This window comes from Tachysurus fulvidraco, chromosome 22 (genome assembly GCF_022655615.1).
Source record: "Tachysurus fulvidraco isolate hzauxx_2018 chromosome 22, HZAU_PFXX_2.0, whole genome shotgun sequence".
Lineage (NCBI taxonomy): Eukaryota > Metazoa > Chordata > Actinopteri > Siluriformes > Bagridae > Tachysurus > Tachysurus fulvidraco.
Window position 1 is genome coordinate 7,779,444 of NC_062539.1, and position 25,726 is coordinate 7,805,169.

At 37.7% G+C, this 25,726-nt stretch overlaps 1 protein-coding gene across 1 annotated transcript; it reads right to left on the bottom strand.

The window, feature by feature from the left end:
- Positions 1 to 15: 15 nt before the first annotated feature.
- On the bottom strand, positions 16 to 24,742 carry rorcb (RAR-related orphan receptor C b). Its single transcript, XM_027137302.2, has 10 exons — positions 24,367 to 24,742; positions 11,388 to 11,473; positions 11,067 to 11,208; positions 10,390 to 10,836; positions 9,260 to 9,381; positions 7,783 to 7,915; positions 6,917 to 7,024; positions 6,424 to 6,534; positions 5,320 to 5,432; positions 16 to 4,650 (listed from the first exon to the last, which is right to left on the bottom strand). The coding sequence occupies exons 1-10, from the start codon at positions 24,371 to 24,373 to the stop codon at positions 4,489 to 4,491; spliced, it is 1,431 nt and encodes a 476-aa protein (XP_026993103.2). The 5' UTR covers positions 24,374 to 24,742; the 3' UTR covers positions 16 to 4,488.
- Between the last annotated feature and the right edge of the window lie 984 nt (positions 24,743 to 25,726).

A 25,726-nucleotide genomic window follows, 5' to 3' on the forward strand; every position in this document is an offset into this window, starting at 1 on the left:
AAAAAAAGTCTTTAATAGTAGAAAAAACCCACTTTATTACATTCTTAAAGCACATCTTTTTTTTTTTACATGGTGTTACAATGAGATGAACTGGTATAAGATTTTTATCCAACACCCAACAAATGTTAAATGAATTTTTAAGGTATTTCTATTGTGTTAAAAACCACATAAAACAAACAAGACCGGTTTGATGGAGACACAATTATAAATGGATTAAACAGCTAACAGTCCAACGAAACGAGCTCAAGTAAAAACAACATACATCAATGAATAAGATTCTTTTTTTTCTTTTTCTTTTTTAAATCTGTAATCATTTTTAAAACTAGTTAATAGACTATACATAATATAATTCGGACGTAAAAGTCTTCCAGTTTAACATCAGAAGAAAGAGGAAAGGATTTTGACACTTTGTGCTTGACATTCACAAAAATATATCCCGTATAATATATCTAGCTAAAGGACACAGTGATTGAGGATACGGGTCTCTTGTTCGGTGCAAAAAAAATGGGGTGCCTTTATATCTATGTGTATGTATGTGCGTGTGTGTCTTCTGTGTCTGGTTGGCAAAGCTAGGAGACTGGTGGAAACAGAGACCAGCTAGCTCCCTGAGTGATTTATAGATGCGTGTTTTTGTAACAAGTGGATGGAAAACAGAAGATTTTTTCCTTGTACAACTGATAATCAGAGTAAACTAAGCACCCAGTGAGATTATTCTGTAATATTGGATGTAAATGTACCTTCAAAAATGCACCAAAATCCAAAATAATGATACATCAACATATCTTGCGACGTAGCTTAAAGCTATCCACACTGTGCAAACCCTCCTGTTAGTGCTAATGACGCTCCATTGACGATTCATTTCTCAGTAGGTAATAACGTTTCGAGTGCTTTGGGCTGCTCAGAATTTGAGAAAGTCTCAACTGCAGAACCAAAAGTCTAGAAGGTGGAGCTGGCTCTGATCCTGATCCCTAACATTGCTGTACAACACAGAACATCAAACATAGTTTTCACTGCATTTAATCCTGGATTGTCATCCTTCTAAACCTTGTTTTTTTTAAAGCCAAAGCAGGTTTAGCATGACTTTTGCATTGTACAGTGTGAAATGAAGCGAAAGTAAAAGGTTACAGCTTGATGTTTAGCAACATCATATCATGTAGCTTTGTACTGTTACGGAAACATGTGTTGTGTAAACACTAGTTGCAGAGTTTGGAGTGGAAAAAAAGTCTTATGGTGTGGGACTCAACTGGAGTGAAGAGGAGAGTTTTATTTGTATAGTTCTATACTAAATTTATACAAAAATTTGGCAGTCAGAAATAACTGTGTTTAAGGAAATGAATGAAAATTTACTTTAAGCTGCATATCAATAAAATACAAAAACAAACAGTGTTTGTCGAAGTGCAGAATTGTGTTTTTTTTTTTGTTTGTTTGTTTGATACATTGTTTAATTAATAGTTAAAGGATGAGCAGTGTGCAAGGTGATACAAAATAACCCAGGATTCTGTTTACTCAAGATTTCCAATCAATATTTTTGCGTGCAAAAAGCCCTAGCGACTTCACCCACACTGGATCAGACGGACTCCACCTTTACTTCTTAAACCTTGTACTTCTTACACCTTACTTCTTTCCCTAGGGACAGGGTGCTTCCAATTGTGCATGTAACAGTATTTGAAAAACATCTGCTGCATGTCGGAGAATAATTGTAGTGTTCTCTGAGTGTTCGATGGGAAAGCCTACACTAAAGCTCTTCCTCTGCTAGCTGTGCTTTCCTTTCAGCATGCTTAAGTGTATGAGCAGGAAGAAGAGGTGTGGAGAAACAGGAAGTGGACAACGACATGGGTAAAATGTAGCCACGATTTACAAAATAATACAGCGAACACACCTGTACCATCACATCAGGACGGTATGTGTGTGTGACATACTGACAGTCATCTTTTCATTTGAAGTGATAGTCTACGCATCAGCTTTCTGAACATTTCCAACAGCACAAAGTCATTCATTTAGATGCATTCAACCATCATGCCATGAAAGAAGTGTTCTTGAATGTCGTCCAGGTTCCTGTACTGTACATCCTTCTTTTTTATCAGTGGGTCCAAAAAAAAAAAAACAATAAAAAAAACAAACAAACAAACAAACAAAAATATCAAATCGGATCTTCTGGAACGTCGTAGTTTGGGCACGTAATAAGAGTCTTTTGTGTCAAGTATCACAGAGCAGACCATAACACCCAGAACCCAAACTACTCAGAATAAGGTGGACATCGGAACATCCTTTTACAGCTGTAACATGTTTCAGGGAAAGTTCCCAGTATGCATTCTCTACTTCCTCACCAAAGAGGAAGTCCAGGCCTCATCATTTCTTTAAAGGCCTGCCTCTTTCTTTCTTCATATACATATCTATTTATATGCATCCTCATTTAAAACATTTATACATGAAAAAGAAAAGGAAAAGAAACAATTGTTACACTTTCTTTTTACAAGGACATATGTGCTGGGACTGAGGTTTCTCATTGCAGTTTTTAAATAAGAAAAACAAGAGTTACTTAAGAGCAGCACAGAATACTGTCAGATCACTCGTGCCTGAGGAAGCGTGAGCTCGGACTAAACTTCATTTGTCCGACATAATACTTTGTGACAGGTTTTATTGCACGTTATAAACTACACCGGCTAATAGGGTTGGGCGATATATATATATATATATATATAGTCAAATTGTCATAAAAAGACAAGAGATATCATGAGATTTCTGAAGTTCTAGCCAGGGATTATGTCACAACACGGTGATGTTATGATGCGAGGCATTTTTGTGTGTGCATATGTGCGTTAGTGTTCTCTTTTTCCATTAGGAAACATTCGAAGTTGTAAAAGTACAATAATTGAAACATAGGAATGACAGCGTTTGTGCGATTTCGTTATCAGAATTGTAACAGCAAATAAGAAAAACGAAAGCTGTGCATTAATGAATGCAGTCACTTCTGGTTAAAGTCACTAATGGGGCATGTCCCATTCTGCTGTTAGCTACATTAGCTACATTAGCACTCTGAATCCTGCTTCTCCACTACCGATTATGAATCCTTTAATTATGGTGGAGATTTCTTTAGTTCAGGTTGAATCAGAGATTTCTGATTTCTAACTGGCTGAATGTTTATTAAATAAGGGTATGGAGGCTTTGTGGTTAACATATTCACCTCACCCTTTTGAATGGGGGTTCAAGTCTTTGTATGAGACCCCTGGGGTTTCCTGAGAGGGTTTCCTGGGGGTTTCTGGTTTCTTCCCTTAGTCCATAGACACCTGTTTTAGGCTGACTTGCACCTCTAAATCATCTGTAGTGTGTAAATGTGTGTGTGTGTGTGTGTGTGTGTGAAAGTGTTCTGCCATAGGTCACTGGACCTTGTGCCTCCAGACTCTGTAGGATAAGTAGTCTATAAAATGTAGTGATGATATTTATATACATGCAAGTGTTATTTCAGGACGAATCGTCTACTAACTTTGAAAACACAAACGTATCAAACCGAGAGGCTCGTAAAGTATCGTCTTGTAATGAAACGATCCCCAAGTCCTAGCATTACAGTATGACATGACTTTATGACGTACAATTTAACACAAAAAAAAAAAATATTTTTTACACAGTAATAAAGTTATGCTTTTTATCTTCAGTATGGAATTTAGTAAGTGTCTCTTCACATACAAAAAAGAATCCTTTTCTTTTTTCATCCTTCTCCATGCTATCAATATTAATAGATCATATCATCATACCGCCCAGCCCTACCAGCATACGGAGGTCGGTCCTGTTGTACTACCAAACATACGGGCAAAGAAGTTTCTCGATTGTCACGTGGAAACCGACGTAGGTTTCGTAAAGCATTTCCGCCAACCAAAGTCAAGTATGTACATTCGGTCGCACGGCAAGTGCTGTTTCAGGGATATACATTCATTTGTTAATTCGCCCACGGAGTTCATCATAAAGGGGTTTTAATTCGGACATGTTAGCGCACCTGAATGTTCTGGTAGAAGTGCATTGAGGAAAGGACCAGAACGAAACTCTGTACCAGCAGAGGATCCCTGAGGACGGGATAATGAACCTCTGCTTTACTAGATGTTCCTAAATAACATGAAAGTGCTAAAACGAGTGTAAGATGTGTTAGTCATGTGGTGCAGAGAGAAGTGAAGTGTTGTGTTGTTGTGTTGGCCCCTGTACTAATTTGTGGTTTCTTTGTACACAAGTGTAACAAAAAAAAAAAAACACAAAAACACAAAAAAGAAAAAAACAAAACGGAAAATACAAAAATAAAAAAATAAAAATCATGGCTGATTGTCTGGGCTGCTAAGAGGTTTTTACAGCTTTTTCCACACTACAACTTTTTCACACCTCAGGCCTCCACTATTCTTCAGATCCCTCCCTCTTTGACCTCCTCTCTTTTACACATCCTCTCTCTGCACCTTTTCTTCCTCTTCTGCAACATCTTCCACACCCTGGTCTCTTTCCTCGCCTCTAGCTGTCAGTAGAGTCAGGGAAGTTGATCTCGCTGCCAAACACTTCCCTGTAGAGAGGAGGGAAGTTGTAGGCTGTTTCGGGGTGAACCAGCCGGAAAAACTCCAGCTTGTCGATGTGGAGGTTGCAGATGGACTTCATCTGCGGCAGCTTGGACGCCATCTATGGGCCGAGAGACCGAAAGAGAAGTTAGGTAAAAAACGGTCATTGTGTGAATCCAGTAGTTGTGTGTTCAATGTCAAGCACACGGTGCCATGGGTGTTAGATCCAGAAGGGGGCACTAGTAAGAAATCGTTCAATAGATGTACAAGGTGTTTTTGTATAACTTTAAATAAAGTTCTTAAATCAGATCCAGGAATTCCCAGGATTCTGGGAAAAGTATGTCTGGGAAAAAAAATTCACAGGATGTCTGCGATGTTTTCACATTTTATCACCGTTCCTGATTAATTTATAGTGGTCAAAGACAAGCTATATAAGCTATACAGGCCCTTCCTTTCTCATAGGTACTTCCTAGAAATTCTAGAACGTTCTTAATCATAACCTGCTTAGCAAATAGGTTACATAACATTCCTAGCACATTAATCAGAGACAGCAGCGTCATATTGTTTTCATCACTTGTAAACAAATGCTAAATATTCACCACAGTGAATTAGAAATCAACCTACAAACTAAAAGCTTCACAAGAAGATAATTAAGAATAAACTTCATTTAATTGAGTTTCCTTACAGAAATAGCTGCTCATATATAATCTGATTTTTTTTTATCATGCCTAATAAGGATCAATAGGGATTTACATACAGATATAATATATTCATTTTTGATTTCTCTCACCTTGTCTAGTTTCTCCTGCCCACCTCCTCCCATGTGCAGACTGTGCTGCAGGGCCAAATAAACCTTCTCCTGCAGCTTTTGCACCTGCTGACTCTCTGTTAACCACAGGCGATCTGAGAGAGAGAGAGAGAGAGAGAGAGAGAGAGAGAGAGAGAGAGAGAGAGAGAGAGAGAGAGAGAGAGAGAGAGAGAGAAAGAAAAGAGGAGGAAGATGACAGGGAGTGAGACGTGTGCAAGGAAAGATTGTGTACGGGTATTTGCTTTTGAGGTTTTTTTTATTCTATATTATAACATGATAAAATACAGTAACCTGTACACGTATTTGGACTTAAACCCGTTGTGGGAGTGGCACAAAGCAGAATTTTATTTTTATTATTTGTCATTTTTTTAATTATATGCAGACTAGCACTATATGAAACCCTGTAAGCACATGGAGAAAAATAAAAAGCTGTTCCCAAGTTCCTAATTGGGCTCATAAATATCCTGAGATGCTGTACAAATGCTGTACAATTCTGTAAATGTAAATGTAGTTGTAATTCTATAGAATTTTATTTCCCAAAATATGAACAAACTTAAATTTTCGTAGTCCTTACCAGGATGCTATAAATGTGTTTGCTTGTCCCATGAGTGGCTTTTATCTTTTATGTTATCTGTTTATATAATATGATATTTTAACGTTATCTGTTTACCGAATCTACTCTGTTACATCCCTAAAGGCACAGTCACGCTACAAAACGTTTCGCATTTCTCTGCAAATTTGTATTATGTGAAGATGTGTGAACAAACGACCTCTTTTCAAGGACAGAAGAAGAAGTCCTAAAAACTGTGGCGTCCTACCATCCTTTTTTTTTATATGAAACAAAATTAAAGGAATATAGAATAAAAACGAAATATTAAAATAGAAGCTGGTTTTTGGTGTTGATTTACAAAGAAAACAAATAAAATAAAAACCTTGGCTGGTGAAGTCATATCCAGTTACCGCCCATATTTGGTATTTAGCAGACGCCCTTATTCAGAAAGACTTAGATTTTGATCTTTTTTTATACAACAGGAAGTATGATATCCAAACACAATGCCAACACAAACAACAGTAACAGCAGCTTACCAGGTGATAGCAAGATGGCGGCGCTGAACAGGGCCATCTCTTCATCACTCAGCTGCAGACGACACAGGCTCTTGGCGAACTCAAAGATGGCATTCACCAGGTCATCACAGCCTACACACACGTACAAAATATCTTAATAACCAGGCCACCTTGCACAGAAAATATGTAAAACTGTACCATTCTTGAGGCTATCATCAACATCAAATTGGCTTCAAATCAAAGAATAACATTTATATCCCTCATTCAGCATTTTTCAACCTAACCTCCTTCTGCTGTATCTGTACACTTGCTTACTTAATGTGTGTAGTTCACATCTTATCCATGTAACTGAACTGCATTTCTGTGACAATTTGTTTTCTTGAAAAACGCCAGAGTATTGCTTTAACACCGTTAACATTCTATAAGTCATTATCACTGAGATACCGAAGTTCAAATGAACGAACGCAAGACCAAATAAAAGCTTTTGTGATTCCCCAGAAATGCAGACACTTACCTAGTGCTTTAAAAAGCTGAGGGCTGGCAAACTTGCCGTCGAAAAACATTGTGTTGTTGGTGGAGTTGTACGCACGGCACATACGGATCAGCAAAACCTCTAAGCAGCCTGGAAGCGTCGGCATAGAGACAGAGAGCCAAAGATAGAGAGGAGAAAAGAGGGAAAAGGAAGAGACATGCTCCACAATGCCAAAAGAAAGAGCATGCAAATGAAAAATAAATAAGTTTTTCTCCAGATAAGGAGGAATTTAAATGTTAACATAATTAAGGTATGTTAAAGTTACAGATAGAAAGAATGGGAGAAATATTTGGAGATTACATTAAAGTGTAATCAATTATAAAATAGAATTGGGATGTTATTGTGAATTATATGTTATATATTGAGAGAAAAAGAAAATTGGAGACAAAAAGAAAAGAGAGGAGAAATGTTAGCATACAAATCTTTTTTTAAAGGTTGTAAACATTAAAACACATACAGAACACTCTTTCATGGACTTCTTATAGCAGAGATAGTGCAATTTTTATCAGAGAGATGGTGTAGATGGTAACGTAACTAGTGCTGCTCCTCTAATGTAAGCAAGAAAAAAACTTCTACAACATTAAATGCAACTATAAATGGATAAAAAGTGCTCATTGTTTAATAAATAAATAATTGTTGGCTGATGCTGAAATGCTGTGGTATAAAAAGGAGTCACACTGTGACATGCTCTCAACATCCTGTTGTTGAGTCATTTTCTATAAGACCATATTGTATGCACGTTAAAATTTCAAACTGGATTTGCACTAGACAGTGCGGAATCTGAAATCTGTCAACGTATGCAATGTAAGTGCAGTGGGGATCAGTGTGCCGTGTTCTGTAGCACTAACCTGCTTTAAGGAGGATAATTTGGTCGTTCTGGCAGAGGTCCATGAAGCCGCTGATGCGCTTGGCAAACTCCACCACGTACTGGATGGCGTTGGTGATGTGCATGGCACACTGCTGCCACATCCACTCGGCAGACTGCACAGGACATGATCGATGTGTTAATCATAGCGCCGATACTGCGTTAGATCCTGAACATGCGCTCCAAAGATCAAACGTGAATACGTCAGGAAATTAATCCTTTTGTCAATGCTGAGCCAGTGAGGTGTGTAATGCATGTCTGGTGATCAGGATCAAAGGAAGGGTCAATCAAAGCCTAATTAATAAGTAGGAAGCTTTAGTGTACAGACTTATCTCTCTATTCCAGTCTGCACAGTCATATATTCATATCTATTCATAACATCCGTTCAAGCTTTTCATCTATCCCCTATTTTTGCCAGTGCTGTGAGGGGATCATAGCTAATACGGGTACAGTTGCTAAAAAACGCTTCATGACAGAACTGGCCAATCAAATCACGAAAAATTAAGAAGGAGAATTTTTGGTCATCTCTGGTCATGGCACCACTAACTATCTATATATTTATTCGCAAAATCCTCCATTGGAAACAAAAGTGATCGGTGAATGCTAGGATTAATGGTGGTCAGTGATGGTCAGTGATTGGTCATTGGGAATAATGGTGCTCAATGATTGGTCATTAGCAATAATGCTGATCAGTGACTGATCAACATTAATCCTAATGACCATTAACTAATCACCATTACTCAGTGATTGAATAATGGCGATCAGGGATTGGCTGTTGGGAATAATGGTAAACAGTGGTTGGTCGATGGGAAAAATGGTGATCAGTAATTGGTCATTGAGACCACTGGTGATTAATGATTGGTCGTTGGTATTAATGGTGATCAGGAATTGATCATTGGGAACTATAGTGATCAGTTATTGCTAGAAAAAATAGTGAGAAGTAAATGATTTTTGGGAAAAGAGACAAGTGCATATCATCTGGTGAGAGCTGTTGAGTGCAGAACAGTCAAAAGTGTCTCGATTTGTCAATAGGATCTTTTTTGTCAATAAAGGCTTCTAAAAAGTTAAAATATCTAGTGACAAATAAACAATATTGTATTCATTCACTCGTCTATCCATCCAGCCTGATTTTGATCAGGACCTCATTTATAAAACTGATAATATAAAACATAAAATCCAGACATTATTAGAGAGCAAATCTCAAGGTTTTACTTGCATAGCATTACAAGTATACAATACCCGGCCCGTGGTCAAGACCTAGCTAATATAAGGATTATAATTTGGTTCTGTAGTATTCAATTCTGGGTCAAAGGCTAAAAAAGTGCTTAGATAAGGACACAATATTATGATCTTTCTCGGCCTCATTTTCCCACTTGCTTTTTTATCTATTCATCAGAATAAATAAAATAAGTCATCAGAATTATTGCTATGTGAAACAAGCTGATGATGGTTGTGTTTACCTTGAGCTGGAAGGACTGGGTCTCCTCGGGCGTATATAGGTTCCAAGTGAGTCGTTTCAGCTCCTCTGTGCTGTACTGACATGTCTCTAAATGTGATTTCACCACATTCTGATTTACCCGCTCTGGACACAAAGAGTTATGCATCATATGTTAACATCTTATGATATAAACCATGACTATTTTAAAGAACAGAGTATTATTAAAACAGAGGCTCTTATGGGTAACATTGACCGAGAACATGAGAACGTGTCAGATTTTCGTGGGCTCTACTAAATGTCAAGATTTAAAAACAAGTTGGAAAACCTAAGATGGCGGTTTATAAGCCTTTAAACTATAATCTTATGTAGCTAATAAAATAGCACTTAATGCAGCATGTTCTAATATTTTGTATATTATTTTGTAAATATTTTCAATAATTTTTATAGCTCTTGTGCTCTGACACTTACTCGTGTGCATGGATGAAGCCATGAGCTACTAAATCGAGGACATGATAATCATGCCATCATAAAGTGTGTGCAAGATCTAATCTATTTGATCATTCTTTTCATTTTAATCATGGCGATATTTTTATACTTTTATACTCTTAATGATCACAGTAGCAGGGTTAGCTTTGACCTGACCCCAAAAGTTTCTTAAAATTTTATCTATTAAAAATAGAAATCATTTGTCCAGATAAATAATGTCCTCGTCTGAGACGCGGTCTTCACCGATCTGAACAAATGTTTAATGGACTAATGGGTAAATAGTGTCGTATTCATTGGCATCAAGTAGAATTTTTGATGTGCATTTAAAATATACTTCAAAAATAAATTTTAGTGTGAAGTATTTTGATTAGAACAAACGATCAGACTCTTGCTTTGAGGAGATATTGTATAAGAACAAAGGGTCAAAGATCAGAATCGCAAATAACCGAGCCATGCTTCATCCATATTATTTTATCACTTATTACAGTACCTGCTTAGATAGGTAAATGACTCATTAAATGACTCATGGCTGCTATTCCAGATTTACCATTAGGCTTCAATTAGTATTGAAAATTAGGGATGTGGTAGCCTAGTGGTTAAGGTGTTGGACTAGGTGTTAGTTTCTTTGCTGGAGCACTGAGCCTCTCTATCGAGCTGAACACTCACCTATGTCGAGTAAAGAGCAGTCATCGGATAGCGCCCCCAGCAGGGTGTGTGTGAGCAGGCTGGGCTCAGGCAGCAGCTGGTACTCGTGCTTTACACAGCCTGCTTCCACAATATCCAGAATGCTAGGCTCTGGAGAGCTCTGATTGGATGAGCTGCTGCTCACCGCACTGCTTGTTCCACTACTGGCCACGCTCTCAAGCAGCTCCAGGGTGCAGTATTCAGCTGCCTCGCCTGGTGTGAGCGGCAGGTCAAAGAGCAGGCCATCGGGCAGCGTGGTGATGTCGTCTAGATTGCTGAGGGTGGTGTTGGAACCCATGCTGCCGTATGAGCGGCTGCATCCGCTGTCCTCAGCCGCCTCCTCGGGCTCCTGCGCCAGCTGCTGGTGCCGCTGCACCTCTGCGTACAGGCTGTCGCGCTGCTTTTTAGACATGCGACCAAACTTCACTGCTGTATGAGGACATACAAGATACTAATCAGTCTTTTCTGAGCTCCTTTATCACACAGACAGATGTTAGACAATTAAAAGGAAAGAAAAAAACCATTCAACTTTAATTGAGCTTGAAGTGTCAGAAGAATGAACTTCCTAATGATTTACAGCTGCCAGTTGGAGGCTAGCATAGAATTTTTAGTTAATGGAAATGTATCCATATATGAGAAAGATGAGGTTGATATCTCACCATCTCGGCTCATGCCTAGTGCCAGGCACTTCTGGAGACGACAGTGCTGGCAGCGGTTGCGGTTGGTGCGGTCGATCAGGCAGTTCCTCTGCCGAGAGCATGAGTACATGGCATTGTTCTGCTGGCTGCGGCGAAAAAATCCCTGTAAAATGACACACACACACACCCATGTTTGCGTGAAGCGCTTTCCTAAGAAAACCTAGAATGTGCCCTAGCTTCAGTGCTTTATAATATATCTGGTCTTATATAAGATGCTGTTCTATGGGCTGTAAATTGAAACGTCTCAAAGGAAGTGCAAAATAAGATAGCAACAATTTCTACCTTACAGCCTTCACAGGTGATGACACCATAATGGATCCCAGAAGACTTATCTCCACAGATCTTACACGGAATCACCTCTATTTGAGCTGCAGAAATATAATAAATAGACACAGAACAAGATCAGAGTCTGACAGGAAGCCACACACAAATAATAGGGGCTATAGAAAATCTGTTGATGCCTCTGAATGGTACAAAATAATGGTTTCTTCTTAATGCTCTCTAAACCCACACTAGGTGTGCAGATGGCCGTTTCGGCAGCAGAATGAAAGCGGTGAAAGAGAAAAAAAAATAAGAAAAACATCAAGTGACAAAAATTTAAAAGAAGATTCAAAACTGCAAAGCTAGAAACCTTTTAGACAAAACAAAATGCCATCGTCAGTCACACTTTTCTGACAGGAATCGAATGATGAATAGTACTTGGGAGTAAAATACAGGAAAACGCAGAATGAAGCGGCGAAGGTTAGATGGTGAACAGCAGCTCATTAACACGGCTGCTTTTGTGATGGCATACTTATAAAGTAGCACGTTTAAAACGCTGCAATGAACAGATGGGCATTTACACTAGTGCATTTGATCAAAGAGCCCTAACCAATTACACATGAGCACAGAATAGAGTGGGAGAAAAGGAAATGGAAAAAGAAATGAATATAATGGGTTTAAGAAGTAATAAGAAACTGTATTTTCTCTCTTGATACAATTCTCCAAAACGTCCAAATCTAGACTTTTGTCCCTATCGAGTAGCCTCTGTTTATACGGCTGCTATATAATTAGTGCCGGTTATCTCTGTGTGTGTGCATATGTGTGTGTGTGTGTGTGTAGTAAACTTTAGATAACCAGCACAAATGTAGGAACTGCTGTCTACAAATGAGGAACCAAACACACGTTTTCATCTACCTTTTCGTTATCTGGCTCTGGGTGACATCCTAAGCACACACGGAAAGCTAAAAAAAATTTGTTTTTGTTTTTTTGTCCTGGTTTTTCTGGTCCGTATAATTTGGCATTGTTCTATGAAGGGAGTAGTTTACAGCAAGGTAACATGAGATTTTACTATGAAAAGAAAAAGTTATTTTTTTTCCGGCTTTGTTGAGCCTGTAAACAAACCCGCATTAGTATCCTGATACTCCAGATACTAAACTAACCTAAAGAATGGCACTTTTCTTGCTCCATTAATTAGTACAGCATTTTTCAGCTGTTTTTATAATACCAAATTAGCAACCTGGATTAGCAAACATACTGATGGTTGCTGATAATGGGCCTCTTTGCGACAATGTAGATCTATCTTTAAAATTTCAGACACAGTTTATGTGTTTTTTTTTAAGAAATCCAAAACGTTCAAGCGATTCCAAACTTTCCAACGGCAGTGTACTTTACAATGCTGTGAACTGGTCCCTTCATACAACAATGCAAAATGATTCCAAACAGAAAAACACGTCCATTTCCAAATGATGCCAAACTTTTGAACGGTAGTGTACATCTAGAATTAATCACTTTTTACATTTTAAACCAATTAGATGCTGTTTGTTGCAGCAAACAATATAAATCTGATAATAAAAATAGAAATCCAACTGGAAATAGAAATGTCGAAATGGAATAAATAGAGAACAGAAATAGTATAAAATAGAATAAAAAAAATAGTAAAATATCAAATAATAAAAGAGGAATTGGCTTTACAGAACAGAGAAGCATAATGCAATAATGACCGAATATATGATATGCAAATCCTTAGTACAAATATGAAATAAATAATTGCAACATTTACACTGTATATAAATAAATAAATTATATTTTAACACGCTGTAACTGTGACTCTGAATAAAAAGTGGGAAATGTAATCTGCTTAAACGTGTGAAAAACACACTCACCTCCTCCTTCGGTTCACTTCACTCCTCTTATCTTTACTAATGGGACTTAATTTATGCCACAGATTTTTTTTTATGCTTCCTGGAACCACTAACTAGAGTTGGTTTAGAATAATAATCACTCAGTCACAGAATAATCACACAAACATTGCTTCCTGGAATATAGAGGAAAACACTGCAGCTGTATAAAAGGTGAATGTATATTTTTGAATCTTTTGGCTTTTTTTTTTTTGGTTTTTAATGCACCAGAAAGAAAAAAATTCTATAAAAGCTCGTTTTGAGCCCTTGGAATGAACGAGTGTGGTGTTTACATCAAACAATAAGGCTTTGTGGCTTTTTCAAGTTATAGGCCCATTTTATAGATTACGAAAATAGGGACATCACAAAGCTTAATAATCTTGACGTAAGCTCTAGAGAACTGTTTGTCTTCCATTTTCTATTCTTGCCTCTGACACATCAGACAGCTGAAGGCAAATGACCACGACATTGTATTCCGGGGCACGAAGCGGAAAATCGGTAAAGCCCTGAGAGCCTCGGCCCCTCCCGCTCTGATGTTTTCAGTTATATAACCGCCATCTGTGGGCAGATTGCCTTGATTGTTTTTCATCTCCATCACGCCTTTAAACCTGTCCACATCATTGCAAAACTTTCCAGACTATAACAACTATATATCCACAAACAAAGGGTCATTTTCTCCAACCTAGTGTAATTAGTTTATATAGTCTACAGATTCTCTCAGAGGTGCTAAGTCCAGACATACTCGATGTGTCCGCCCCGCTCGTTTCTCTCTCTAGTGCTCACTGGTATACGCATACGCAGCCTCATCAGCAATTGGCTGGACAGAATGTTACTCAGCAGCACTTGGCTGTCAGCCCGTGTGTGCTTGATGTCCTACTGACACACTTTCTCACTCAAAAAGCAGGAGACAGCCTAGTGCACTTTATTTGAATAGGCTGCTCCTATTTCGGCTCTTAAGGTGGAACCTATCTGACAGCTCGGACCTGCTCTAAAACATTCGAAACACACGTCATCATCGCAGCAACCAAAAAAATAATAAAAATAAGAATCAAATAATAGTCACAAACACCACAACCAAATGAATAAGATATTTCAGTTTTATATATATATCTGAGGAATTGAATTATTTTTTTTTTTTTAAACCATTTCAGATTATAATGCCTGCCTTTGACATGCCTGCAGCTTGAATCTGCTTTTTTCCCCTTCACTGTAGCTTTTCTATATATGTAAGCGGTTAACATTGCCTCATGCATTGCAAAAAAAATAAAAAATAGGGAAAAAAGGATAAGCAGATTATGGTTAAGGGGTCAAAGGTGATTCTCAAGTTTTACAGTAAGATTATTATTAATGTGGTAGCCTACTGTAGTGGTTAAGGTGTTGGGCTACCAATCGGAAGGTTGTGATTTCGATCCCAAGTTGCCACCAAGCTGCCACTGTTGGGCCCCTGAATAAGGCCCTTAACGCTCAGTTGTACAAAAATTAGATAATGTAAGTCGCTCTGGAAAAGGGTGTCTGCTAAATGCTGTAAATTGTTATATAGCATTTTTTTTATCTGTGACTTTCTATGTACTGTTTTGTGTTCTCATGAAATGCTACATGTAATGCACAGAAATTTCTTTAACCTCCACAACTAACTATCAAGCCTCATTCCAAATCAGTCTTTGTATTCTGAGTAAAAATAATAGTAAAACCTCTGGAAGACAATCAAGACATATAACAGAGGAAAAGTACACTTACTCTACACTATAATGACCTGCAGTTAGCACACACCTAATCATCACACTCATATATGCCTGCTGAACATCCCGGTCCAAATTTAGTCGCCCCTCCTCTGCTGTTACCATAAGCTCCACTTTTCTAGAAAGGCTTTACATTAGACTTTGGAGCATGGCTGTGGGGATTTGCTAATTCGGCCATAAGAGCATTAGTGAGGACAGGCAGTAATATGGAGCATTCTGGGAGGGTGAGGTTCATACGAGCCTCGATAAACCATGTATTCAAGGCCCTCGTTTTGTGCACGGGGGCTTTGTCATGCATGCATTTTGTGACTATGTCCCTTAGTTAGAACCACTTGCACAGACTATCATACCATCTGTGAACTGCCATTGTATCGGTCAGCTTCGTGTTCGGATCTTCATCAGTGTACGTTTAAAGACTTCTGCAGAAAGGAAATTAGTGTTAACTGTTGTAGAAAAGACATTATTTAAATTGACATTAGTCCCATCTGAATCTGATTCCTCTCAGGGTTTCTTCATCAGATCATCTCAAGAAGGTTTTTCCGTGCCAACGTCTCCTCAGGCTTGCTCATTAAGGATAAATGTTACAGAAAAATATAAATTTAATTTTAAACTTTCTATATTGTACATCTGCTTTGAGATAATTTCAATCGTTAAAAGCACAATACAAATAAGTTGAAATAAGTTCTAGTGAATGGAAGTGAAATAATGGAAGTGTAACTCCAGATCATTGTGTGCTTCCAAATTTGTAGCAACAGTTCAGAGCAGATGGCTAAACTACACAAATTTTGTCTTCATATATGTATTAAAAAACTGCTGTAATGTTATATAAAAAAAAAACAATTACTATATCATCCCATATGTTTGCTAGCTTACCTGTAAAATATTTTGGTCAACTATAGTTTGGTTAAAGTTCTTCCGGCTCACGGCACAGCATCAAAAGTTTAATGATATCTTTCGCAAAGGAAATTAAGAAATGAACCGAGTTAGATTAAAACTAATTTCAAGTTATTATTCATCTTCATGCATCCTACTCCATGTTTTACCAGCAAGCAACAAAAAATAAAAAAAATCCTGACTCACTGTCTAAGATGGTGAACAGTCAAGACCATAAAGTGTACAAAAGCATAACAGAACAGAGAACATGATGATTTCTAACATCTTACTCCACAGCAATTACATAGCTGTAAAGGTTAGAACAGCATCACAGACTATCGCATAGCACAAGTACTACTGAGAGGATCATATAAAAGGCAGCACAATGTAATGGGCATATCAATAAGCATCTGAAGGATTCTATTAAAAGTTGTGTGCAGTCATTATTCACCATCCAAACCCATGACACTGTTTAAAGATTGTGACCGTAATATAGAAGAAAATTCAATGCGGACGAGGTAGGAAAAGCTGAGTCAAAACAGGTGAGGCAGAAACATGATCATAAGGTTACTTGGATCCAGAGGCAGGATTTTATATTGTGTGGGTGTGTGTGATTTTTATAGTCTGTCAACCAGTAATGAAACCAAACAGGAAGAGGAAATGAAGAACTAGGTGTATATCTCAGTCTCGTTGTCCAGGCTTGTTGTGATCTAGTAGATCTACCAAGTCTGCCATTTTTGTTGTACTGTAATTATTTAAATGTATGATATAAACCTTAACTCGCGTTAAAGTCTTTATTATGGCCACATATACATTACAGCACAGTGAAATTCTTTTCTTCACACATTCCAAATAAAGAAGTTGAGATCAGAGCCCAGGGGCAGCTATGATACAGCACCCCTGGAGCACTAAGGGTTAAGGGCCTTAAGAGGGCTGCTTATCAATGCTGGGGCTTAAACCCCAACCTTTCAATCAACAACCTAAAGCCTTAACCACTTGTGCCACCAGTAAACAATCATAAATCTAAAGGATGGAATGTGTATTCATTGCACTTGTTATTTTCATGTCCTTGTGGCCTTCTAATGAATTAAAAAGCTCTCTCCAAACCTTGTCTCATGTAGCCAGACCAACAGACTGATGGTAGGATGTCTGTGTACCATGGCAGCTTTTATTGGCCATAGACCACCCAAAAGGGTGTCTGACTAACATATAAAGCAACCAATCACAGTTCACTTTGTTGAGCTTCATGTTTAGGGGTGTAAAATACTAAAAAGTCACTACAAAAACAGACCTGAGTGCAACCATAGTTAACAAATCTACACGGTCACAAGCTTCATGAAGGCTTTGTTTCTAGGCAGGCTGTAAAAAAATGTGACACACACGTCTCCTGGAGATCCTGCAGAATCCAACCCATCAGTTGACGATTCGAAACTGAAGTGTTATCAGTTTTTTGTATCACATGCACCAGACATACAATACATGGGTGTGACATCTGAAGCTGAGACTGTTCCCAACCTAACTAATTATCATGCAACTCATTGCAAAGATATGTCACTTCCTTTTGTACCAGCTCTTCATATTGACAGTATCTACTGTACACAAGCAGTCCTTAAATAGTTTGACTTCATAGAATGAACTCCTTAATCAAACACTAGAGCTTTGGATAAACCGAATACGTCAGGGACATCACTACTGTCTGATCTACAATCAGATACTTCAAGCATCACAGCTCAATCCCAGAGGGCTGGATAATCTGTGACGTTGTGTGCTTTCCTCAGGCTTTAGACCTCGGTGATACAGAACAAAAATAAGAAAACTAGAAAGAGAAATGTGACTAAGGACCTTGATGTACGATCAGCCTCGTTAACAACTCTCTCACTGTTTGCATCACCCCAATGTTGTTCTGATGCAGTGTTATTCCTACTCGCATATGGTTTCTATAAAGCAACAAAATCAACTCCTAACCGTTGCTAATTTCTTCAGTCTCATTGGCCAGAAAGTACCGATTCAATTTCTATAAAAGTAGCTAGGGTTAGTGTTAGGGTCAGGGTTTGGGTTATCTAACCCTTGGTGTCTTTGTTCAAATCCATTCTCATTTTTATACTAACAGGGGACCTGTATGGTGGTTGGTCACATAAACAGATTTCTTTTTTAAATGTTTAATTAAAAATATTTTAGAAACGTTTATGTTTTTTCTTGTTTTTTTAATACAAGTTTGTGATTTCTTGCGATAATGTAAAAAACTGCAATTCATAATTCCTATACCTTATTTCAGTTGTCACATGCTGACCCATTAAAATGCGCACTTGTCGTAAACTGGAATTTCCACACGCATACAATTACACAACTGTGTAATGAGCATGTAATTACAACCAGGAACAAAAGTTTACCGGAAAACCTTCATTTGGGGCATTTAGCAGACGCCAGATTGACTTATACTGTATTTTGTTTCATTTTATACAAAGGCAGCTTGGTGGAAATGGGATTCAAACTCACACCCTTCTGATCTGTAGTCCAAGACCTTAACCTCTGAGCTACTACATCCTTATTTCATGTAAATGTAATTATATTCAAACAGATAGTTATGCTGCAACTTTTAATCTAGACTTGTGTGTCTACATGAGCTATAATGCAATTAAACTTTCATCATGAGTTACATTGCATTTGCTTGTATACTGTATGTGTAAATACACAATTATTACAGACTATATATTTCTTTATATCGTATTAGAATGTAAGCAACAGGAATTGAGCTCCAGGTTCCCTGTAACCCTGTGTGGGATGTTATACAGAAAATGGGCAAGTGGGTGGATGGATATCCCATTTAGCTGCATGCCAAAATCTACTTTTTTTTTAATTTATTTTTTTACAGAAATGCATCTGTACTATATGTAAAAGGAGCAAAGGCTTGCGTAACTGTCTTTTGGTCTTCTAGTTAGAATCGGGAACAGCTGCCCAGCTGCATAGTAATAACTGTGAAAACGTGAGCTGAAGATGAAGATGTGTGTGGCTCATTTTTCACCTCTGCAATTGTGAACTAACTCACAAATATGGCTTTTTTTGTTGTTTGTGGGGGATTTGGTGCTATCCATTTTGAAAATGAGAGTACACTGGTCCAGAAGTGTTCAGCAATAACGTGACTTTCCAATGCAGAATCCCAGAAAAATGCTAAATGAGCAGTGTGGCTTGTGATGTGTCTATAGCTATGATTTATTTTAGCGACATCTTGGGTTGTCCTTTGCATTTAAATCGTGACCTAAACCTTTAGTATCGCAAAACAGTTCTTGTAGACACATATTAATGATCAGTGCGTGTCTATAGACATTTGTTCCCAAAGCACTGATCCCACAGCAGATAGACATTATTACCATGCTTGTTTATGTCATAACACAGCATAATTAAATATATATTCCCTGACTTAACAACCACTGAAAACACCATAAGAATGGTGTAAATAAAAAATAAAAAGGGATGCCACTGCTTTATGAACTCTATACATACTCCATACTAAACGAACTATCAATAAGCTGTCATCAGGGACTATGAGATTGCTCAGAATTTCATTTAATGCCTCAGACTTTTATATATATTTTAAGCTTAAAGTTCATTATCAAACTGACGACTCATATTCAGGAAGTAACTACACATAATTAATATTTGCATATGTTGTAAAAGTGAATAAATACATAACAACAGTCCTTCATTATCTGTATAAGCATGCTGGAAGTTTCCGTTCCAGAAAATAAGAAGAGGTAGTTTAAACTTTCATGTAATCATTCTCATCTTTCAAAGCCTAATTTTCCAACATGTCTAGTTCTGTCTGTTCGTTTATTACTACAGTGAAAATCTGTTTCCATATCTGCAGCACTGTCAAAACCAGTTTGTGCGATAATTGCCTGAATCTGTTCTCCTAATCTTAAATGTGTTCAACAACTGCGATCGTTGCATTACGATGATGAGGAGTACAAAAATAAATGTGGTATATATATATATACACACCATATGTGCATGTGTACAGTTCCATCTGAAAGTTTCGAAGAGGCAAGGCTGATTCATTTTTTATTCTTTTTTTTTTTGTTATACCTTATATATATTTAAATTTGAGACAGCTTTCATTTCTTGTTATATCTAGAAATGTTAAACAACTTAGAACACTGGAGCGCTTGTGTAAACCCACCAATTATTCAAGGTTTCAAAAGTATCGGAACATGTGACTGACATGCTTCTCGTTACATAGGTATGCCCTGTTATACTAGATAGATAGATACTTTATTGATCCTTGGGAAAATTCAACCATCCAGAAGTAACATACAGAAAAACAAGATTTTCCCAATACAGTAGCCCATTCAACCCAAACTAATTCTCGGCAGTTAAACTATAAGCAAGAGACATTTTACTCAAGACTGTAGAGATTAAAATGTCGACCCTTAAAATGTCGGCATTGTCTATATGGCACAGCAGTAAGTAATAAAATGTCCAGTAGCAGCAAGTCAGATGAAAAACTAAAATACTAAGTCACTCCTCAGTTTGTACATTTCCACCCTGGGATACTTGAGAGATGTTGTACAGTCTAATGGCCAGGGGGTCAAAACTGTACCTCAGTCTTGCAGTGGAATATGACCAAGACAGTGGTCTGCCACTGAACACACTCCTCTGCCAGGTGAATATGCTGTGCAGAGGGTGATGGGTGTTGTCCAGAATGGACAGCAGTCTGTCAAGGATCCTTCGCTCTACTAACTGTCTAATTAATTAGTAGGTCTGGATGTCTACTCTTTGTTTAACCTCTGGATTTCACCTGTGAAGACTCCATTGGTTGTTAAAAAGAATCAACAGACATAAAAAGCGGAGCGCTGTCTATGCACAAAACAGAAGGCCATTTTGAAGCTTTGAAAGTTTTGGAAATTGGAAAGAAACCATTGGAAACAACTGGTAACAACCAGACACTGTTCAGATCAGCTAAAGAAACACAACAGCAGTAGATGGCAGAAATATTGTGAGATCTTTGAAGATCTCTCTCAAACCTCAATACCTTCATTGTAACTGGCCTTGCCTTTCCAAAACTTTTAAAGAGGACTGTATTTGTGTGTTTGCATACACTAGCATTGCTCGACTGGTCCCACCATTTCTCATGGTAAGAATTAGACTCTTTTCTGCTCTGGCACCAAGAAGGTGGAATAAACTTCTCCTAGAGGTCAGAACAGCTGAGTCACTGGCTATCATCAAATGACATATGAAGACCTACTGCTTCATAAAACATTTAAACTAGCTCTTATTTTCCCTTGTTGTCTTATGTCTATAGTAAAAAACCAAAAAAAAACCCCGGAACATATTTAGTTTTTTATCAGTCAAACATTCAGATAAGGCATGACAAAAAAAAAATAAATGGCTAAATATATTCGACAACTGATGACAGGTCGTAGACAGTTTTATAACACTACCTGTTGTGTAACACTGCAGCTCTGGAATGTTAAGTAAATTACCCACCACACCTTAAAATATTTGAGACATTATTGTTTCAAGTGATAAAGCACATTGATGATAATCATAATAATAATAATAATGTAAGTATCTCATTATATAAGACAGGACCTACGTGACCTGTTTGATTAAAAAAACAGTACTACACCTATTTTAGAAAACAGTATCGGTTGCCATTTACAACCCCACTGTGCTTTTACACTAGATTCTGAAACGAGACTATGGGGATTTACACATTTAGCCACCAGAGATCTTAGTTTTCTGCACAAGGGCATCGTCATGCTGGTATAGGTTTCGATACACTTAGATCCAGTAAAGGGAAATTGTACTGTAATGTTATCACATACAGACATTTAAAACAATCCTACGTTGGGGATTAATTTACTGTAAGAGCAGACCTGCCATATTTTCATGGGGAAACTTTCTGTTAAGAGAGAAGTTTATGTAACTTTTAATAAGGAAGGAGTCTGCAATTTAACTCCGGTGTGTGCAATTTGTAAAAGTCAGAAATGTATTGCCATGATTATTAATTTCTTGTAACATGACAAGCTGTGGTGTTTTTTTGGAACATGAAACTTCAAAAAAGAGGAAGAGAGAGACTGGTGATGAAATTACTGTTTAGACCTGTATAAAGTTTCAAATGTTATAAAGATCATAAGTGGTAACAGAAACTAATGATGTTACATAAATGAACGAAGCAGCGTTCGAAATTTTCTTGTCCAGTACTCAAATTTTTCATTTTTGTGATTGCTTTGGCATTATTTTTCACTCTTTAAACACTTCGTTAGAGCATGAGATGTGAAAGAACATTTCACCGGTTGGACGTTTTGAATGGATAAGCCTTTTGAGTCTGAACGAGCCTTGTAGATCTACTGATACTCTGTGAACTAACTCTTTCAGTTCACTACGAAATGAATGACCTAGGTGAACGAATAAGGATCTTTAATAAGGATATCTGGTGACTTAGTTGTATACGTATGTGGTCTGTTTGGTTTGCCACCCTTTCAACAAGAAGAAACCGAGGGTGGACATTTCGTCTGAAAAGTGTGCAGCACTAAAAGAATCCTTATATGCTGTTATTGTGTTATTCCTAGATTCATTAATCCTGTAGCTAAACGTGAATGTGTAAAGATGTCTGCTGGAAATTTTCTTAATTATTCTAGCATCGATCGTACATATATAATTTTTTCAAATTACATTCATATCCTCATTCGTGGCCAAACTAGTCTTCACTGACTAAAATATCTTTCATAAAAATAAATTCACCAAACATTTTTTTATGATATGAACATGGCAATTTCAATTAATCATAAAACTAAATTGTAAGCATGAATGAAACAATTTAAATCATAATATCTAAAAAGGTAAACAAGGTAATGGCGTAACGTTCTGGAAACCATCCCTGACCAAATCAGTAAATGTTTTAGTGAACAGAATCAAAAAGAAATGGTTTACTTATTGCATAAATAAGCCTTAACATAACATGTAGCTAGAAAGCACACTGTTTCAATCAGTAATTTGGGCGAAATTCTTTATTGTTGGGAAACAGCTGTTATATAAGAGGAATAATACACTTTGGGGCTGTTATAGGAAAAGGACCAAAATGCCATTATTTGCTAACAAATGTATATAGATTTCTCCCTGTGTTCACCCAAATGAATCCTCACTGGGTCTCTCACTGTGCAGATCATAGACAATGAGCGGATAATAAAGCATGTTACACCTCATTCCCTTTTATTAGCATATTTATTTAGAGTTACAAATAAAATTGCAAGGTTATACTGATCTACTGCTGAGCAAATGATTAAGGCCAAAGAGCCTGATCTGGCTGGTCAAACTGGCACAAATTGATGTAACATATGAGGTACGTGATTTCTATTCTGTGTCTGTTTGACATAAGACTTTACGGATAAGGAACACGGTATATTAACACATAACAGCTTAGCAATTAGTACAAAAATCAGTAGTACATTAAATGATTCATTTACTCTATCCTTTTTGAAATGCTTGCCCATATTTGCCCAAACAGGTCAGAAATAGAGCATGAGAATATTTTTCAAAATTGCAATAAAGTGCATCAAAATAAATGTATCCTTTTAAAAGTAAATATAGTTTAGAGTACAATTGTTTTGCTCCTTGTGAAGATCCTACATAGAAAGAAACAGGCAACGTGTTAAAAACGTGCAAAAAGAAAGGCGTTGTAGTTACGCAAACAAACCACGTGGCTCTGCACGACTCTGGGTTAAACTCCGCCCCCTGTCTGTTCAGCCCCTCCCCTTTTCATGGCCGTGTAATGCGTACTGACGTAAGTGGGTCAGTGGAACAGCCGGCTCTTTCCTGCTCACGCAGCCGGCCATGCTGAAGCCCAAACAACAACAACAACACACACAAGCAATCACCACATTGCCACCACACAAAAAACACAACTATACATACAAATTTATAGATAGATAGATAGATAGATAGATAGATAGATAGATAGATAGATAGATAGATAGATAGATAGATAGATAGATGTCGCACTGTGAAGAAGGAAGATAAATCCACTGATGATGTAGAAGCAAGTTAAAGTCCAAACATGGAATTGAACTACAACACCATTCATCCCTTTTTTCCTGAAGTGTCATATGAACGTGTAGGTTTAGATGTTCTGCTTAGTTTAGACCCAAAATTACGCCTAACGTGTACATAAGTCACCTCGCTGATATAAAAGTCACCCACGCCTAAAGGAAGGCAGAAAGAGCAACAGATGCAGAAAAACGTGAATAAAACTTCCAGTGGGTTAGAATCAATAAGCGATGATCAGCTTGGTAGCCATTACTACGCAGTTTAAAAAGCCGGCGCTGCAAACTTGCGCACCGCACGTGAGGAAACGCGCATAAGACATATACAAACAATCCGAATCATTTGTTTACCTTTAGACCAAATACCTAAAGCACATATACGAGTCATATAGTCAACCCGTAGCCTTTTAACACATTTATAAAAAGAAAAAAGGTTAAACAAGCTTACCTCTCATTTTTAGATTTTTTTTATTATTATTTTTTATTGTATTTTTTTGTTGGAAGACCACAAGATGCTCTAGAGGAAACAAGTTGGAGATCTACGTATTTATCTTAAATAAGATTATTAGGAGAACCCAATATAATGTTTCAGCTTCGATGGAGCGCATCATCGGGAGAAGAAAACAAATCAAAACAAATCCACACAAGCGCGTTTAAACCGGTCTATTTCCTTTAGAAGAAGTAACCAAACCACGTCGATAACACGTTTGTGCGTGGTCAGAACTGATGTTGATAGTGAGCGATGAGTGTGAGCCTCCCTCCCTCTCGATCCAGCCTGCTAACCTACTTTTCGGACGCGTGGACTCGCACATGATCTGGAATCAGTCCTCACGGGGACGCGCATCCCTGTTCCTTCTTAAGGTGGAACCGCCGAGTCAGCGCGCGCTTTCGTGCGCACATCAAACACAGTGATGATATATGATGTTACTTCAAAAATGAAGTAAAAAAGAAGAAGAAGAAAGAAAGAAAAAGAAGATAAACACTGCGTGTTGTTCGCCTTAAACGTTTCACATTGCGCTCTGCAACGAATGGGGTGATGTTAGTGTTTTCAACGTTGCGACTTTTAGAATTCCAAATTAATTGCATTTAATTACAGTTGACAAGAAATGCAACTTCGAAAACAGCTTTTTCGACTTGAAAAGCTTCTGTCCCAGCAAAGCAAGAGGGGCAACGCTTGTCACCTCTCAGGCTTGTGCTGATTTATGCAGCGACAACTGCGTCATGTCGCATCATGTATTTGCGCACGTCTGCGAGTATGATGAATAATCAACAATCGAAACTGTCCACGGTGCCAGGAGGTAAACAGCGAAGAGTTCATGAGGGTCGAGGTCAAGAAGTGTGTGTGTGTGTGTGTGTGTGTGTGTGTGTGTGTGTGTGTGTGTGTGTGTGTGTGTGTGTGTGTGTGTGTGTGTGTGTGTGTGGCTTTTGGATCTAGACGTTTGTGTAAGAACGTCTAAAACAACACATGTAGGCTTGTGCCATGTGCCATGGCATTCATTTAGCTCAGTATGAGTACAGTATGTGGCACAATTGTGATTATTCATTTATCTGCATTATGTTTTCTTTTTGGTCAAACTGAATGTGGATTCATAACCAGTAGACATGCATACAGACAGACAGACAGACAGACAGACAGATAGATAGATAGATAGATAGATAGATAGATAGATAGATAGATAGATAGATAGATAGATAGATAGATAGATAGACAACATACTTTCTATTGACCTCTGAGAACAATTGATCAGCACCTAAGACAGATACCTACAGTGTCATGTGGAAGATGAATGAAAGTGTCAAATAAAACA

Coding starts and splice junctions, on each gene's coding strand:
- rorcb (XM_027137302.2), bottom strand. Junction 9,382..10,389: donor CTGCTCTTTACTCGACATAG/GTGAGTGTTCAG, acceptor CTTTGTGTCCAG/AGCGGGTAAATCAGAATGTG. Junction 6,535..6,916: donor TCAGCTTTTTAAAGCACTAG/GTAAGTGTCTGC, acceptor ACGTGTGTGTAG/GCTGTGATGACCTGGTGAAT.